Here is a 19,184-nt window from a genome sequence, read left to right on the forward strand (position 1 = left end):
CGACGAAAAAATCGACGCGGCCTAATGGAGCAAAGAATAATTTTTGAAAAGCTTAAGTTTAAACCAGTTTCAGGATCTTCCTCAGATCAGTAGGCTACCGGTACGAAGAAAAGCCCCCAGTCAACAGTGATCGATTTTTCAAAATCCGTCGCGGCGACTGGAATCCGGACTTTTCTACCTACCAAGGAAGAATTCAGGGGGACATTCAATTGGTCGTTAATCGCAGTTGTCGATTTTCAAGTGACAACTACATGTCACAAGGAGCCGACTAGAGCACGAACGCGTCTGGCCCTGAAATGAAACATTCACAAGGTTAGGATCAAAAAAATAGCTCCAAACAGACAAGAAAAAAACACTTCGTTCACACTTTCATTAGTTCTTAAGTTCACCGGTTCGTCTGATCCGTTTTTCAGTTGATCAGATCAGTAATTAGTTACCTTGTACCTTTGTGTTTTCCGATGTATTTTGCTGCATAGGTTAATTTTGACGTATTTTTCTCTGACTGCATAGCTTGCCGTTATTTGTGGTCTCGGAATTCTCGTTTGGTTGAGGGAAAATAAAACAGCGGTAAGTAGAAAAACAATAGATGCGTAAATATGCTCACGTTTTCATTACACACTGTCACCTCCGCATTGTTATTTATACATTCCCCTAGACATAGGAGTCGCGGGGGGGATAGGGGGACTATACCGCAAAACAGGGTGTGGTCTTAAGGGTCTTGCATCTCTCTCAAAGTGGGTAGGCATGGTGAAAATAATTCTTTTCCACTAACGAGGCAACAACGTGAAAAGCCCATCCATGACTTCCCTTAACTAATCCCCCAGGCCTGATGTGAGTGGCGCGAGTGTTGGTCGAAGTTTCCCACCCCTTCATTCTTCCCCATCTCAGAAAAGAAAACAAAGACAGTGCACAACATTGAGGCGATAACTTGATTTTTACGGTGATTTTATGCCTTCCAGATGGTGTTTTTCTTGGTGATGAACATCCTGTGGTTTATTGTGTGCCTTTTCCAGATCATCATCGCCTCCCTCGCCTGGGTGATCTGGCGCTTCATAAGGAAGGCGGTTGAGACGAACTGCTTTCAAAGAGGAAGCACATGCCATTGTCAAACCGAAAAGGAGGAGCCATGGCCAGGTAAGTCTGTGGAGCAAAGATGGATTGTCGGTCGTGCAGTCAAAGATTATGAAAAAGTGTTTTTTTGCATGCGTTGTTGCTACTTTTGCCTCGACTGTTCCAACCGCAGTTGCGACTGCTAGTGTTTCTATTCGTTTTGTACATGATTTAAAAGAACGATAGCATATACATTCGACTCTCGCCTTACGGAAACATCGCTATTATAAACACCCCGCCATTGCGAACAAGAGCCAGTCCCCCGGCGAAACGAATAGGGAGATGAATAAAACAAACTCCCGTTATTATGTGATGTACAGACTACCGCTCTTACAGAAATGGGGATACCTCCATGCCCCCCCCCCCCCCCAGCGCCACACTTCACTTGATTTATTTCTTGCTATAGCGGACACTTGAGTATTTCGTCCGAAATCCTGACTCACATAATACAAAGTGACATTACGATAAACGAGTGAAAGCCTTTCTTCAATTACGTGCGAGCGTGAGAATTTCCTGCTTGCGGCCGGATATTTTTCTGGCTTGTGAGGCCACGTTAGAAACTTTATGTTTGCGTAGTAACATATTATTTCATATGTTGTTATTTTTCTTTCCTCTCGAACCCCGCTATTACGAACTCTCGGGAATAACGGGTGTCGACTGTAGTTTGTAGGATACAGAGACATTGTCTGCTCATGAAATCCATCATTTTTCTTTTCACAGTGCACAACTGCGATGACATCAGAGTCATCGAGAGCTGCTTCCTAGCAATTCTGATTATGAGTGCCTTTTCTGCCATCCTAACCCTGTCTGGTTCAATTATTGGTTGCACGGAAACATGCTATGCTGAAAGTCAAGTAATCCTGAAATGAATGTTACGCAATCCTATCATAATAGTAATTTTCGGGTCACGAGTGTTTGTAGCAAGGGAAGGGAAGTGGTCAGGGCAATATTTTCTCACCGACAAGGAAGTTAACGTCGTTTACGGAGAAGATACTCGATACTCGGACTTCATTAGTTTCCATGCCGGGCATTTCTCAGTTCAGTCTCCACTAGTGTTGAACACATAGAAAAATCAAAAACTATTCGTCCAAAAGAAACTGTAGGCGTAACGATGCATCCACATTGCACAGCCAAAGACAAAGAAAAATGGTTTAATTTGAAAATAGCTTCATCCCCGCTTCCAAAGAAGTGAAGAAAAATAAAATGATCACCCTCTATGTACAGTGTTTCCGATCCAGTGCTCTCCTCTCATATGAGGGTTCGAGGGCATGCCGGGGTGTCATGATTGAAAAAAACTACTTTTCTTGTCAAAAACGCCCCCCCCCCCCCCTACGTGCCCAAGTATTTCATTCGAAGCTTACTGAGGCCGTAAGTTCTTGACTGATGCACGAATTCATTTTCACAGCAGCCCAACGCGGTAGTGATGCAGCAACCTACTGGGAATCCTATGGTGATACAGCAAACCTCGGCAGTCATCCTGCTCAGCTATCCTGCTCAGCAGCCATAGCCAGGCCAACAACAGGTGGTGATGCATCCACCAGCCGGTGCCGGGGGTCCCCCACCTGACTATGGGTTGCCACCAAAGCAATAAACATCAAGTGTTGAGTTCGCCATCCCATAGCTGTTTTAGTTTAACTATTTTTATATGATAATTTCTTCGATTTACTGTGTAAAAACTAATCCAGAATTCCAGTTGTCTTCGCTATGTTTTTTTTAATTGGTCTGTAACATTCCTGTCACCTTGTTGACCAATCAATAATGATAATAGGACCGAGAGGAGTCCAACTCGGTCTGTAATCATACGAGTGATTAACAAAATCGGACGACCGCGAAGCGGGAGTCTGATTTGTTTACCACGAGTACGATTACTGACAGAATTGGACGACAAAAAATCCTGTTACCGATTAATCATAACCATTTCAATTTCCGAAAAAACAAATACGCCTAAAACAAATATCTCCAGTGGAGACAATGTCTTTAGTTGAATATTCTCCATTTTGGAAATTGTCTTGTTTTTCTTTGGATGAGTGGTTGTTTCTATGGTTATTGTGCTCAATTCTGTGATTGGTGGATCTAGCTGAGTGGATATAGTATGATTGGCTGCTTCAACTGTCCGATTACAGCCAACTGTCTGATTACACTGTCCGATTACATCTGTTCAGAATGATTAGTGAAAAATGAAGCAGTGATGCACTAATCACATTTGAGGAAATTGTAATGGTTATGATTAGACGCAAAATAGGTCGTTGGCGTTACATTTGAGTTTCAGTTGGTGCGCCTCTGCTTACTTTCACAACATTCATTTGAAGTACCCTTTGTTTTTAAGATCGTTTAAGTAAAATATAGATACAAGTGCTATGGGAGATGGTGAGTTCCTTGTTTACTGGTATTTACAAAAACCATTGTTATGTTAGTTAGCTTGAGGTAGTTGTTGTAGCTATTTTACAACTTACATGTTATCCGTTCCATACCATCGCTCGATTGGTATTTTTTGTATTTAAGGCAGCTTCACGAGGTTGCCATTTTGTTGTTGGATTAAAAACATTTCACTGATGTCATGATTTGTGGCGCCATAAGTAAATCCATCACCTGGTTTGTAAAGTGCTTAAAAATGCAGCCAGAATGCGTGGGAAAGAGGTTGGTTCATCAAGTGATTCGAAGCGCCGCATTAAGAAAGATTCTTGTGCGTGCTTGATACGAATTCTCATCAGAAACTCCAATAAATATCTCATTTCTGAGTGACTAACGTCGAATGCATCGATCGCTTGGTTGTTGAATGCATTACTGTCAGTTTGGTATTATCATATCATATCATCGCATATAAGTCTTTAGAGTTATGCAGAAAGCAGACATTTATGCTTAGTCTACCTTTCAAAATCATTGTGAGAGATCCATCCATAAAAACATGCGCAATTTTTTGAACAATTGATAAGCATCCATGCAGGACACACAAAGAAGTGTAGCAAGTTATTTTGTTGAAAGAAGACAGACAAAAATCGACCTAAACTGCTCACACATTTATCTACATCTCACGAATCATAGTTCCTCTCGATGCTTCCCAAGGTTCTCTAATTCTTCCCGACTACAGTCTTAAGAAAACTTTCAAAACACCAATAGTAATTAGCGGAAACACGGAATGCTCTTACGTTCAATCAGTGTTCTTTTTACATTCTACAACAGAGTAACAAACCTGGTGAATCTAATATTTTATTTCCAAATGATTCGCTGGAACCAAATATCTGAACACTTGTGTGACATTTTTGCAAATTCTGAATAACACGGCCCACTCGGACGATGGAGTATAAATTTAAAGCAAGTCTTTTATTGTAGAACGCATGCTCAGTGTGGTAGAAGAAAACCAGTTTATCACTAACGTGAAGACGCTGGAATATTTGAATTTTAATATTAAGAGGCCATTTCTTCTAACTAAAATTTTGATCCCATTTTGCTATTTGTATAGAAGAAGGAAGATCAAACACCTGCTAGAATAACTAAATCTTAAAAGTTTTTACTAAATTTATTTGGCAATTCAAATGTAGTGCGTATTCAAGGGCGGCGTTAATTGATTAATCAACATATGGCTAAAGATGATAATGACTAAATTCCTGCAGTGAAACCTAGAACTTTTTCATAACTGCTTAGTTTGGTTGGGAGATAAAAGCTTGTGCTTTGCCCTGGCTTACGGTTGTTCCGATGAAGCTCTTAGCTTTTACAAGAAACCTGCATGTTGCTGACATTCCGAAAATAAACACGTCAGACCGTAATATCCTCTATTGGTACAAATTTACCAACGATCCACTTCAAGCGCTGCAACGTGATTGACTACGTGACTCGCCCTAGCCCTCTTTATTGTGTGGTAGAAAGTGAGTGAGTAGCTAACAGTGTGCAGTTGGAAACAAAATAGAGTGAAAACAAGAGCCTGCCTTGTTGTTCAGTTTTGGGTGAATAATAGATTTTCATTAAAATAATTAGATTATTCGCTTCCATTATTCGATTATTCGCTTCCATTTCTATGCGCATTTGTTGATTTGGGCGTCACCCTCGTTAACCATCTGCAATTGAAATCTCGCGCTCATCAGGCTACTTGTTTAACAGGTATCGTATTCTTTAGATACAGCGCTTATCATGGGGGCGGCACTTAAGTATCTGTCTGCTGTAACGTTCATCGAAGAGCGGCGCACTCAAAGGACGGTCTGTCCGGAATGCGACCAACAAAACTCCTTCTCATTCTTCTTGTGCCCTGTGGGACTTTGACATGCCGAGTTAATTTACACACGGCGGTGAAAAGTTCCATTGGCGCGTCGGTTATTTAACCTAATTTGGCCAGGCCGACCTGGTAACTCTGAAAGAAATATTTCTCAGAGAATGGTAAAATTTTTGTATAATGACTGAAAATTTTAAATTGCTTCATTTACGAAAGATGGTTATACTCTTGGCGTTACACTGAAAAACTTGAATAGGAAACAACCTTTTTGCGGCGAAGCGATTTATTTAAGCGGGCCCTCGGGAATGGCGCGGAATAGAATACCAAACGACTGATCAGATTATGCTCCTCGCTTGGGGCCTGTGAAGACAACATTAACCGACTCGTATCCAGGAATTTATTCGGGGTTGAAAGATGTTTTCTATTTTTGTAGAAGCATTTTGTTTACTAGTGTATACATTCATACTTACCTCGTTAGCATAGTTGTATAAAAAGATGATAACAAGAAACACACACACACGCTAACACGGTACACAGCAAGTATTACTTCATATAAATTGACGTAAAGACTCTCGGATACTAAAACTTAAACCCTCGTTTCCATTTTCCCCTTTTTCCGACCCCCTTATACCCTTGAATTGCCAAAAAGTTATCAAAAATTTAGCCAATTAGCAAGCTTAAGATCCTACCTACAATTCTTTTTCTGGGTGAAAAGTAGGTGGCAGTTATCCCGTGGTTTGTGGCACTCGGACACGCACAAAACTCTTTGAGCAACGCCTTATTAAACGTTAACCAATCAAATTAAACTCAGTAGACTTGACGGTTATTAGCTTATAATAACGGATGAAAAATCAATGAAAACTTTGCTTCAAAAAGCGGTGCATATTCTTAGCCGGCGCAATTTCGAGTAAAGTAAGGCTTTGGGTTGTAAGATTGCAAACATGTCAATTCTGATCCGCCGCTTTCAAGTTTACACACGAGACCTTGTAGGATTGAAGTTACGATCTTGATGGAAGTATCTTTCTGATGGAGCTATCTTTCTGCTGATGGACCGCACAATTCAGGGTCAAAATGAAAGGACTGTCTCTCCTGAGAAAACTAATGTAGAGGCCAGACAAACAAAGAAGCCTTAGGGACCGGTCATTATTTATCGCCTGGGGCGGGTCGGAGTATTTAGGGGGGGATCACATGGTTTTTTGAAGACCTTTAGGGGGGATCAGCCGTAATTGACAAGCATAATGGGGGGGATCAGACCAAAAAAAAAGGAATTTTAGGTCGCGCCGGGACACCGGGTGATTGCATTTGTAAATACTTTGGTAGGATTTGCCGCTGGGACTCTAAACCCCCAACCATATATTCAAGACCACGTTCAGTTGTATTTTGTATTATATAAACTCTATTCTAGCCCAGACACAAAACCCAAACCCTTTTACAGACCCTCCATTTTGTAAAAAAGAATCACTATCGTAGTCTAACATACACGTTTTTATTCAGGCACGATCTAAATTAGAAAGGTAATCAAGATTTTGAGAATGGAATACTTACAATTGCTCAAAATTGTTTCATAACGTTTCAGTTTGTTTTATAGAGAATCGTAATCTAAAATCATAAACTTTCATTATTTTAATACGCGGCCGAATGAAAATAACAAATAAAAAAGTGTTTATTTTGGTGAGGCTGTATCTTGTTCCGCTTCCGTGTCAGAATCTTCGGCAGCCCTCTCCACTGGCTCTTGCACAGTCTCCTCGTCAGATTCATCTGAATCCTCGCCCGAACTTGACCCTTTTTCAGCACCATTACTGCTATTCTCTTCGTTCATTCTGGTCACTACCACTTTCAAATTGCGTGCCAGCTCTGTTTCAAACACGCCTCTTTCCAAAAGCCATAGCAGAGGATCCAGGCGGAGACGCTTGACAAATCTCGCAGTGAATCCTGCATTAATACTTGAGACACATTTGTAAGTATTCTTTTCGAGTGAATCGAAAACCTCTTTAGCTACCTCTTTTGAGGTAAGTTTTTCTAGGAGAATTGCTGCTCGCTGATGCAACCTTTTCTCCTTGATTTTTTTCACTTTTCTCTTGTTTTCTTTTTTTCTTCGGGATTGGCCGTTGTTCCCCATGGGAGATGGGAACTTTCTCTTCAAGCTCATGAGGGTGGTCGTGAGCGCATTGGAGGCTTTCTGCAGCTCTTGGTGTATGGCCTTCACTCGCTCTTGAGCTTCCTGGAAATATTTGAGCTCATCACTTGCAAACGACCTTAAGGTATGCTCTTCTGTATAAAGGTTCTTTCGTCTGTTGTCGATAAATGAGAGCAAATCGGATGCTGAATTAAAGGCCTCATGGACAGTGGTCAAGGAGGACTCACACTTCGCGACATCACCACTGCCCTTACATCCATCCACGCCTGACATGAACTTCGTGATGTTTTGGCACACTCCCCAATTCTCGTTTCTAAGCAAGTTGTTTTCTTTATCGGAAAGGGCTTTTATCTTTGTGTTTAACTGCCAACGCATTTGCTGTTGCTCGAGGAGATACTGTTTGAAACCGGCTTGTTTACTCACGAATGAAGATTCATAAATCTGCGGTACAACACTATTGTAGAATTTCAGCCTTTCTGTGACAAACTCGGCAATTTCTGATGCTCTTGTGGATGGCGCAACTCTAGAGTGGGAAAAATATAGGAGATTTGAGGATCTTTCAGAAGAGGAAATCAAACAACTGTCTCTCCAGTCATACGAAGAGTACGAAAAGAAACGGATGGAGAAAAATGCCTGGTATGTCTGTAGTCAGGTAGCCGAGAGAATTGATGATGCCCCTGTCCTTAAAGATTACATCAAGAGCAAAGTAAGCGAGTCCCCTGATGAATTATTCTTTTTCAATTCTGTTTACCTCGACAACTATCGGGGTGCATCAGAACGAAACAAAGAGCAAGCGCCCGGTGCAGCATACTTCCGAAAGATCGAATCGTTTATGGAAGACCACTATATTCGTGGAGAACTTTTTATGGAATTCTGTCGTGATGCCTGTAAAGAGTCAAGAGAAGAAAGTTCCAATCTCTGTTCCTGGTGTTCTAACAATAGATGGGTCGGTCCAGAAACGGAAAGAATTCCGCAACCTGTACCAGATTCAAACAATCCTGGACATTTCATGTATATCTATCAGACGGAATCGACGGGCAGGACACCAGATGATTACCTTCCAAGAAAATGTATTAAAGATCTGTACGAGGAACATTCTGACAGTATCAGAAACGATCAGGATACCATGAAGAGCTTCTGCTCAAAATATAATGTGGAAGAGAAGCACGTCATTGCATATGTTAATCATTTGAAGGATATTGAGATCCGAAAGGACATCAGAACAAGAGCAGCTCAGGAGCGAAGAAGGCAAGAGGCCGAACGAACGTACAAGGACTTTCAATGGGATAACCTCATCGAGGGTGGCAAAGTTGAAAAGTTGCGGGTAAGAGAACTAGACCTGTATCTCAACAAGCATGGTTTGACGACTGTGGGTCGGAAACTTGACAAAGTGAAGGCCATTCGATGTCACTATTACCGACAGAATAAAGAGACTGTGATAACAGAAGAACTGTCGAGTGATGAAGATGACGTGGAATCCGAGGATGAAGAATCCGAAAGTGGAGAGGCAGAGAGCGACGATGACTATGTTTTCGTGGATTTGGATGAACAGCCTGAGATTGGCACTTCCTCGACAATTCAGTTCGTATCTGACGAGCAAATATTTACCGTTGTGGTTCAAGGTCCATGAGACGTAAGTACCACTATTAAAATATCACTTGCATATTCAAAAAGTTATTTGGCGGTGGCTGGGAGAAAAGGGGGGGGGGGGGATCATGAAACTTTCCACTACCGATAAGGGGGGATCTCTAAAAAACTAGATACTCTACGGGGGGATCAGGTAAATGCTCCGATGTGACAACAAAAATACTCCGACCCCCCCCAGGCGATAAATAATGACCGGTCCTTTACCTAAATCCACTCTTTCAAAGGCAGATAATGAAACACTGATTTGTTTGGCAATTAGTTGCGATGGCAACAGCACAAAGACTACGCTGATTCTGCGAGACGGTTTGCAATGCCTCCAGCAGTCACTCTTATATGATTTTCAAGTTTTTTATCTCATTTTGCCACTCGGTGGTGTGAATGTTTGACCTTCAAGAGTAAACCTTTATTTTGTTTTCACTCTTGGTTTTCACTTAAACATCTGAATCCTATTAACACAGTCGGAGCTATGATGGTGCTTATATGCTTCTCCTTGACATTTGAATTCAAGTACTTCAAACCAAACTTAATTTATTAGAAAAATAGTACCTGATCGCAAACAAACAAAAAGAATTACCATGATCAGTCAAACTTGACTGATCACCCAGTTTTCCAGGTTTTTTTTCTTCCCTCAGTTCTAAACAAAAATTCCTTTATGCAAGGACTGATAAATTAAGAACATAAAATAAAATACTTCAAATAAATTTATGCGCTACTGAGATTCTATTGAAAACTTTGTTTCTTAGGAACGAAGTAAATACTACTCAGCGCCAAAAGTTGCTCTACTGCTATGTAAAAAGCATATTTCGCCATTATGTGTGATTGAAAAGAATCTTATTAGATGTGCCTATTGTTTTGAAAATAACATGAATATTCCCATTTTCCGTTTGAATATCTTTCTTTCCCGAGTCTACTTTCAAACGTTTGAAAACACCTGCTTTTCTTTGTTGACACGAAGTGTTTGACTCAACTCTTTTTTCTGTAAACTTCCATTTACACCACCAAAACCTATAAGTTGATGAAGGTTTTGGAACAAATAGTGTAAAACAGATGATCGCCATGGGTACTCTCTGATACTATCAAAACAACCAACGCAGCTCCAATGCTTTCCATCGCTTGAAAATCTTATTTATTGTTCAAGGAGATTAAAAATAGATTTTGACTGCACCTCACAGCTAGTCGCCAACTCAGTTCTTTCTCCATATTTTCAAAAAATATCCTCTTAGAGAAATGATGCATATCTTCTTTTCTTTGGTATTTAAATTTTATATTAGTTGCGCCAAACATCCTTGCGGAAGCATTGCATTTATCTTGCCGCTTTTAGCAATTATGCTCGCGGTGCTCTGCGGGTGCCGAGATTGAGAGTGACGTTGATTTGTCCCTAAAATTATCTTTGGACCCGTGCAAAGAATGTCTCACCAAACGACCAAATAGAATCACAGATCGTTTCATTTGTTTTTTCCATGTAGCAACGAAAACAGTATGTGAACGACAAGCGATAATCATTTTGCTCAAACAAAAGAGTTCTTTTTATCAACCAAACTGGAGAATCGGGCTTCATTAACGCTTTGTAGAGCTTAGCACTGTACCATTGGTTGGGATGGTTTGTTTGGACGATTATTTACTTCGTTGCTAGGAAACAAAGTTTTCAATAGAATCTCAGGGGACGGCCTTGGCAAAGAGTCTTTTACGACCATTTTCCTTGCAGAGAATCAGTTTGGCATCGAGACCACGTGAAACGGTTGTAGATTGGAGCGTTGCAAGTCTTTCCAGATTCTTCATCGCAATTTTTTTGTAGTGAAAGTATTGGAGAATAATGACAGGTGAAGCCGAACCAGGAAAGGCTAAGGCAGCCGGAATTGTAGGCATACTTATAGGAGCGGTGGGTCTTTGCAATCTCGTATGTGGTTTCATTTATGCTGCGCTTGGCGGAAAGGATGGTTCTGGTCTGTGGGTAGGATTCCCGGTAAGTTCAACACTTATCACCTGACTACGCCAATTGTACTTAGGAAATACATGCAAAGATCAGATCGTAACCATATTGTGTTCTGAATAAGATAGATATAGACCAGGTTTGTTTTGCATAAGGGCCTTGACAACAGACTGTTTCATATTCAGAGAACATAAAAGCCATTTTCCTTCGAATACTGGGCCACTTTCTTGAATGCAGGCTTATCATCGAGCGTCTGTTTAAGTAGATAATCGACCGCAAACAAGACACACTTTCAATCAAAGAATATTCAGATTCGATCGCTTAAGTCATAAAGATACCGCGAGTCAACTGTAATCCTTTTCTTTTTTTCTTCATGGAAGTGTTTTTTATAAGTATTTCCCTGATACTAATTCAGAAAGTCAAAATTCTTTTGGTACAACCAAACATGAGTAATTTCACTGCTAGATTTGTAGACTGTTCGGAAATTGCCCCCGTGATTGGGTTTTTTTTTACACCACAAGTACGCAGTTCAAAAATATTGCATAGCAACGCCCTTACTGGGAATTGTAAACTTACAGCACAATTCAAAATGAGGCTCTCAGTCGACTAGCGCTGAGTGGGCCAGCTTAGAATTATTTTTTCCTCTCAACCTATTCCTTCCACAAAGCAATCGCGAATGTCGGTCGTTTATCCTAAATCAAATATTCATTGTTCTTTCCAAACATGAAAATATATCTAAAATGGAATATTTCAAAACAATTTGCTTCACTAATGTATATGCAAAATGACTCATATCTATGCAAAACCATCCTTTTAGGTTATGCTAATTAAATCACATCACTGCGTGTTGCGTGTTGATTGCTTTCTAAAAAAAAAAATTTACAATGGCCTTTTTAACACTGTTTATTTCAATAAGTTGACACTGTTTACTCTGTGATGGTTAGTGGAGGCTGATAATTCTTCCCTCTGATCTCGATAATGGCTACTACGAAATATTTTCTTGTCAAATGTAAGGCTGTTGTATAATCGTGTGTCGGACACTTATTGAAATCTCTGCAAATCAAACGAATCTGGTCTAGAAGAGAAGGTTTCCCGTTGAATTGGTGATCGCTTAGGACATAATGTATACACCATAGCGGTTTATTCAAGTTAGAACTTATGCACCTCAATTACGAGTTTAGTTAGCTCTTGATGTTAATATTTAATGCCTTTTACGTTGAAAATAAACTGAATAGTGTTCGTTTCAGAGACACTTTTTCTATGAAAGCTGAAAGTGGATCACTTTTTGTCGAATGAGTTGTTATTTTGTTGATTGGTCTCAATTTGCGAATCGGAATGGTTAAAATAACTGCTTCTCTGTTCCAAAGACGAAAAAACATGGGTACATGTATATGAAGAATGAAACGTAACTAGACAGGATAAAGAAAAAGCGGGAATGTTTTTCCTAGATTATGATTACTTAACGGTTTTTTTTGAGGAAGTTTTTCCTTTTTCTCCGTAAAAACCGAATTACAGTTAAAACTTGTCCAGTTTTTTTCTTCATCTTTCTAACACTTTTTATTCAATTTGTTTACAGCACATAATCATTTTCATCCTGGGACTGGTGACATGGCTCAAACTGAGCAAAGGAGCGGTGAGAGAACATTTCAGAAATATTGTATTGATTTTTCTACCATAACATTGAGCACCCCTATAAGCACTAATATTCTTTTTTTTGATTAATCTACTGATTTAGTTGTGGATTATAAGACTACATTGTCAAGATCTTTTTCTTCGGTTTTCAACGGTGAAAACGAAGTTTGTAATTATGAGCAGCGAAGAGTGTTTTCATTTCTGCTATGGCAATCTTTTCTGGGAAAGGTCAGGAGAGAGTGTTGTAAATGCAACCTCTACCCCTCTATTCCCTATTCCCCCACCCCCTCCCGCTTCACTCACTACTTCCCCCACCCCTCCCCGCTTCACTCCCTATTTCCCCCACCCCTCCCCGCTTCACTCACTATTTCCCCCACCCCTCCCCGCTTCACTCCCTATTTCCCTCACGTTGCTGGGTGTGCCAATGTCTTTACTTTCCCAGGGAAAAATATGCTCTAAGTCCTTTCAGGAAAGTCACTGATGAATTTGCTCTTTAATTTCAGCTCATCGGTTACCTGGTACTGAGCATTCTAATGCAAATTGTGACCATTGTTTTCGTGATTATCTGCCTGATTGCCTGGCTTATCTGGCACATAATCCGAAAGGTGGTGGAGTCAGAATGCGCACAAGAAGGAGACCAGTGCGTTTGCCATGCTGAGAAGAAGGTTCCCATCCCAGGTCGGTAAAACGAAAACTCTAAATGCTCTTGGTATTGAGCGACAACTCTTACAGCTATCATTAGCTGGCAAGGCACCCCACTTCAAGCACATGACTCTTTTAGCAAGTTTTCAAGAAAATGTTTGAAGAACACAGAATTTTATTAATGCTTGGATGTAACGGCAATTTCTGAAAGCTGAAAAAACCTGGGAATTGATGAGACAAAGGGAGGACTAGAGAATCGACCCGTGGATCATAGGCGTGATGGAGCTACATTAACAGAGGCGACTCAGCACATATGAAAAAAAATTGCTTCCATCTGTGATTAGCAGTTGCTCGCAAGTCTTAGTATCAAAGTTCGCTTGTACTTTTCCGATCATGAAAAGTCTTCTGGCCTTGTTTTCTCAATTTCGTCAAGACATTTTAGGGTCTGAAATTAACGAAACAGCATTTACATAAACTGAACACATGCTCACTAAGGCATGCGTGGTGGCCATTATAAACTTTTGTGCTCTAACTGTCTACTTTCTTTGTCAACAGTTGACAAATGCAGTCACATCAATACAATTGAAAGCTGTTTTGCCTGCATGACGTTCGTTAACATCATCGCAGCCATTTTGCTTCTTGCTGCCTCTATCATTGGCTGTATGGGAACCTGCTGCGCCAAATCTGTAAGTCACACAGCTTAGTTATTAAATATTAAAACTTCAATAGACCTGAGTTTAATTTCGTCTTGGTTGTGAAACATCAATTTCCTTGTTAACTGATTAATTATGCAAGGTTCAAACTTGTTTCATTACTTTTGCGGTTTCATTTAAAAGGATACCAAAATCTCATGTAATGTGGTGTTATGTTAATAAATGTAATGTTAGCTCGGAAGTCTAGTCATGGAAGTGTAGTATCTCTCGGTTTCAATCTTTGACAAGATGATGCAGAGAAACCTAAAATATCATCAAAGTGATAGCAAAACTACGAAATCACTCTAGTTACGGGATGTTGATAAGTTACCCTCGTAACTTTTTGTTGACTTTCAAACTTTTTTCTGACCAAAGCACTTAACCATGCCAGTACACGGCATAATACATAAGAAAACCATAATATGTTTGGTGGCACTTACCTGTATGGGTAACACCAGGTAGTAACTTCCCGAGAGTTTGATTTTTCCCAGTGGAAAAATCCGTGGGCTAGTCCTGAAGTGGTCTTGTCTACCCGTTCGAATCTCGTTTCACCCGGCCTGAAAACTAGAGCACCCATTTGTACTTATCCAAATTCATAACATTTTTATTTAAACAGGAAACCAACGTAGTTGTGGTGCAACAGCCTGCTGTGGTGATGACGACTCAACAACAAGGTCAAGCTCCACCAGAATACCCTGAAAAGCCAGGTTACTAAGTGATCTTGTCTCCGCTAGCGGAGAAAAAAAAACCAAGGAGACACGAGAGGGGAAAAACAATGCACTTGAAAGTTCAATGCACAAATTACACAAAATTTCGCTGCTTAAATTTTAACATGTATCATACTTATAGTTGCCTACAGTTCAGTGTATTTGATGTACAGCCATTCTGAACACAGCGAAAGTCAGTTGGCCAGCGCGCTTTGACAATGGACGACGGCTGCAGTTTTCGTGTTTGTCTCGGTGCTCGGTTTTACAACTTCTACCTCAGGGCCCTCTGTCTCTTCCTTCCTCCAGGGAGGTAGAGCGATGGCCTTGGGAACGAGTTTCTATGCGAGGCTTGTATCACCTGCACATTTTAGGAGTTTGCATCTGTGTGAAGGCTTAAGAGATCACAAGTCAACTAGTGAACGTTATGAGTCTTTTGCTGTCTCTCGGAAAAAAAGAAGTTTGGGTCTTTTGAGTTTAAAGGATCATGACATCCCGAACGTTGTAAAAAGGTGTGAATTATGTTCAATAAAGAACTTCTCCTACTTGTCTACAACCAACGCTTTGTAAGTGTTTGACTTCATTGGATAACGCCGCAGTCTCCCACCTAACCGAACGACAGCTGTATATCTAAATCGTATTGTGAGAAAAAAGATCGAATTATTTGATTGCCATGAAGTATTGGAAGATTCCACGAGTATTAAGCTTTATGATTGCCTACAGCGTTTCTCTCGTACTACTCTGGTCTCAAAACATCAGAAACATGTACGGTTGTTGTTTAAGAAGTCAGGTGCAAGATAATCTTTTCGCAACTACCCAATATAAACTCTCTCCCCGCTTATTTCTCTGTCTATTTTAAAAAGTGCATTTTGAAAGAGTTCGTTAAAAGCGATATATTCTCTCGCAACACAGACATTCCCCCCTACTTCTTTCCTCACAGAGATATTTTAACCCTTAAAAAAGGGCGCCAAAGCAAAGACACAGGTAACCCAGGCAGTGTGAAGACCGTTTGAATTTGAAGTATCATCTGAGAAGCCAAACGGTTTCAAAGCAGTTGCAGAAGCGAGCCTTACAGCAAGACACAAGCAAGTACGTCATTCTTATCTGGATTATTTTCAAAATGACACACTTTGGCGTTTGTAAATTTTATTTACTGACAGTACATCTACGGCTACTAGAGAGCCTGGGATCCTGTGGTCAACACTGTGGTCAAGAATTGTGAGGCAGTCTGCCACAGCTCACAGAAAGTTTATTAACTTTCGCGCTAGCTGTTTTTCATCAGTTGTGAACGTGAATTCTTTTCCTTAGATTCACAGTTCTCCTGACGTTTTGTGCTTTCGTTACTAAGCTCACAACTTGACGATTATTTCTTGAGAGCGAAAATGACTGATCTTGTCGAGCGTGGCAAGGCGATGGCTGCTGGCGTCATGTCAATTTTCATTTTAATTACCGCAGTCGCCGACATGATATGTGGAGCGATTTATGCTTTGATAGGAGGGATACATGGATCTGGACTTTGGACAGGATTCGGGGTATGGCATCTATTCATGTGTGTCTTGATTATCAAATAAAAAGGAATTGTAAAACGTCAATTGAAATTGGTAAACAAAAATAACGGTTTGAATCTGCTTTACGTTTTCAATACTGGACGCCAGTTAACCCCAATAATGATGTTTTTTAATCTAAAATTGTTCATACAAAGAGTTAAATGTACATTCATCCCAACTTTCATTGATCAGAGGGGGTGGCAGGGCTGAAATAAAGTTAAGAAGTAGCTAGTTTCTCAATACATTTTCCTAAATTTTGCCGTGTTAAAGACCGTGTGAAAACTTTTCTCAGGAAAACTACAACGGAAAACATTGGTTACATAAAGAATTCTCGTCTATTTTGAACCATACAAGAAAAATATAAAAAATGTACAGTTACTGCCTATTTAATTCTACGTTCAGTTCAACGAATTTAGTTTAACGTAGCTCAGCTAGTTCTATTATACTTTGCCGTAACGCCACCATTTCAACTCACATAACATTATTAGTGAAGCTGTATTGACATATTTTTCTCTTTTGTTCAGTTACTACTTTGTGCAGTGTTTGGTCTCATAACGTGGCTGAGAAGAAGCAAAACAGCTGTGAGTGATTTAGAGTAGATTAAAAAAAAAAAAAACTTTTTTACCGTTCAGAGATGCAACAGGAAAAAACCTGCTTATTGAAGCCGCTTCAAAATTTTTCTTTATTTTATCTCATGAAGAGGTTATAAACTGAGCTCAGTTTATAACATAGTCTTGATCTCTGTCATGTTTGCTGTTTTCCTTTTCTCTGTTTTGAGCGAGTGTTTAGCTGGAAAAAAAAGTGCGGAGAATCGTTTTAATGCAAATTTTCTGTGGCCGGGGAAGGATTACAATTTGTCTGAAACAGTTGCAAGAGACCCTATATCAAATTTCCCTGGAAAAAAAAAGGAAACTAAAAAACCACAAGGTTTTCAATGACGTTGGACTAACCAGTCTTACAACTTTGAACAACTTTAATGCAATTTGATTGACTGATGAATCTGGCTTTTTCTTCACGCTGAGATGCCATTTAAAAATAAAATGGGGCGATCACGGGCAAATAAATGATACTGCTGAGAGTTAATACAAGTAATAAGTTCTCTGATAATCGCAGTGGAAAGAAAGAGGGAGTTATATGTTACTCGTTACTTTTTGCAGATGGCGTTCTTCCTTGTCCAAGACATCCTGTGGTTTGTTGTGTGTGCGGCTGGGACCGGAGTCTCATTTGGGCTTCTTACCTTACTCACCATTCTAAAAGGGTTGATGGAAGAACACTGCAGCTTGAATGCGGAGGGAACATGCCACTGCAGTGGAGAGTATGATGTCCCAATGAACAGTAAGCTTCTAATACATAATGTCCGACGAGCATTCGCGTCTTTTTAAAGGAGGTTGTCCTAGGGTGGCTTCCTGTGAGTGGATGATGTACAAAATAGGTTTCATGTAACTTCAATTTGAGCAACAAGTATAACGTGAAGTTTTCAAATCGATCGCTTTTATCTGATCTGAATCTACACCTTCCTCGCTGCTTACTGTAAGGTGTAGCCTTCTCAATTTGATATTTTGTTCATTAACCCAAATGATTTTTTTTGCTTTTTTCTTCCATCTTGAGAGAAATTTGCGCATCGAAGAGAAATACTCAAAAACTTTTGACACTATTTAAGCGAAGAGCCAATAAGCCAACTAAATTGAAAGGTTGACGTTACCGCAAACAACACTTCGACGAGCTAGTATGTCGACGGACATTACGGCTCCTTTTATGGCCAGTGCTGTTATTAAAAAATAAAATACATCAGACCCTATATGCAATGGTAAATGTATTGAAATAACTGATTAACCTTATTCTACCATTCTTGCAATTCAAATTTCAGTGGATGACTGCGACAAAGTAACAGTAGCCCAGCGCTGTATGTTTGCTATCTTCGTGTTGGACGGCATCGGAGCCCTCCTTGCGCTGGGTGGTTCTATCATTGGTTGCATGGGAGTCTGTTGCACTGGACAAGTCGTGAGTGACATGTTTCCTAGACAGTTGTACAGTTGTTTCTTGGGATGTCAACCCCCTCCTCCCTTCATAACCACCCCCCCCCCCTTCCTCACTCATTCAAAAGAGAAACTTTTTGTGGTGAGGACTGGAGTAGGATTTACATTGCGTGACATTTCAAGAACGGCTTCTTTGACATTCTATGACCGTTGGTTACGAAAGCTCTTTGCATAACGTCGTTCTCTGTCAACAGACGAATTTGATAATTTTTTCTCTGTTTGTTTGTTTTTTTTTTGTTTTTATCAGGCGACTACAGTTGTTGTTGTGGAGCCCTCTGGAGTGACGACGCAGAAAATGAACCAAGGTGCACCTCCCCCGGAATATCCTTCGATCCCTCGCTATAAATAGTTTTGAACTTTACCAGGAACGCATTTGTCCGGGGTGGGAGAATGACCGTACTTGTGGGGATGCTTTTGTTCTCATAAATCATTTTGCAGTTTACGGCTATTCCAGTTTCGCTGTGACTTTTCAGATTTCATTGAGGGGCCAACCATCAGTACCAGGAGATTGAGTTTGGGTCAGTTACTTATTCATTCCTTTTGTCACAGTTGACGTTGAAGAAATATTCCCTTCACATTAGGAAGCAAATTTTTTTTATGAGCATTTTCATTTTTTTTTTCGCCAATACCAGCTTTTTACGCATAAAGCGGCGTTTTTCTTTTGGCGCCAATCCGATGGTAAACCGACTGAAAATTATATTCTATCCCTTTCATGTTTGGCCTTCCAATGTGACACTTTGTACCTAATTTATCTGAATAAAGATCGGTACCGACGAGAAACAAACCCCTGTGACGAGTGTGTTGAGCTTTTCGCAAAAATGGATCCCCTTAACTTGCTTTCTTTGCGGGCTTAGGCATTATAATAAGCCACTGTCTGGGAACTGAGCGGAGGAACGAAGATCG

General features: G+C 40.2%; 3 protein-coding genes across 4 annotated transcripts in view; all 3 read left to right on the forward strand.

The window, feature by feature from the left end:
• The window catches only part of LOC149036032 (uncharacterized), a 9,953-nt gene extending 6,285 nt beyond the window's left edge, over positions 1–3,668 (forward strand). Inside the window, exons 2-5 of one of the 2 annotated variants that reach the window (XM_089190570.1) lie at positions 511–567; positions 960–1,134; positions 1,831–1,964; positions 2,516–3,668. In XM_089190570.1, the coding sequence (XP_089046696.1) occupies positions 511–567; positions 960–1,134; positions 1,831–1,964; positions 2,516–2,617 (468 nt within the window). In that variant the 3' untranslated portion in view covers positions 2,618–3,668. The remainder of the gene's footprint in view (positions 1–510; positions 568–959; positions 1,135–1,830; positions 1,965–2,515) is intronic. The other variant, XM_089190571.1, reaches the window with a different exon arrangement.
• A 6,881-nt stretch (positions 3,669–10,549) lies between these two features.
• On the forward strand, positions 10,550–15,258 carry LOC113676740 (uncharacterized). The gene is made up of 5 exons (XM_027193436.2): positions 10,550–11,061; positions 12,605–12,661; positions 13,164–13,338; positions 13,858–13,988; positions 14,611–15,258. Exons 1-5 carry the CDS (start codon positions 10,912–10,914, stop codon positions 14,707–14,709), a joined length of 612 nt encoding a protein of 203 aa, XP_027049237.2. The 5' UTR covers positions 10,550–10,911; the 3' UTR covers positions 14,710–15,258.
• A 625-nt stretch (positions 15,259–15,883) lies between these two features.
• Positions 15,884–19,065, forward strand: LOC113676722 (uncharacterized). Its single transcript, XM_027193415.2, has 5 exons — positions 15,884–16,230; positions 16,770–16,826; positions 17,403–17,580; positions 18,113–18,246; positions 18,529–19,065. Exons 1-5 carry the CDS (start codon positions 16,081–16,083, stop codon positions 18,628–18,630), a joined length of 621 nt encoding a protein of 206 aa, XP_027049216.2. The 5' UTR covers positions 15,884–16,080; the 3' UTR covers positions 18,631–19,065.
• The last annotated feature ends 119 nt before the right edge of the window (positions 19,066–19,184 follow it).

This window comes from Pocillopora damicornis, chromosome 12, assembly GCF_964200805.1.
Source record: "Pocillopora damicornis chromosome 12, jaPocDami1.2, whole genome shotgun sequence".
Taxonomy (NCBI): domain Eukaryota; kingdom Metazoa; phylum Cnidaria; class Anthozoa; order Scleractinia; family Pocilloporidae; genus Pocillopora; species Pocillopora damicornis.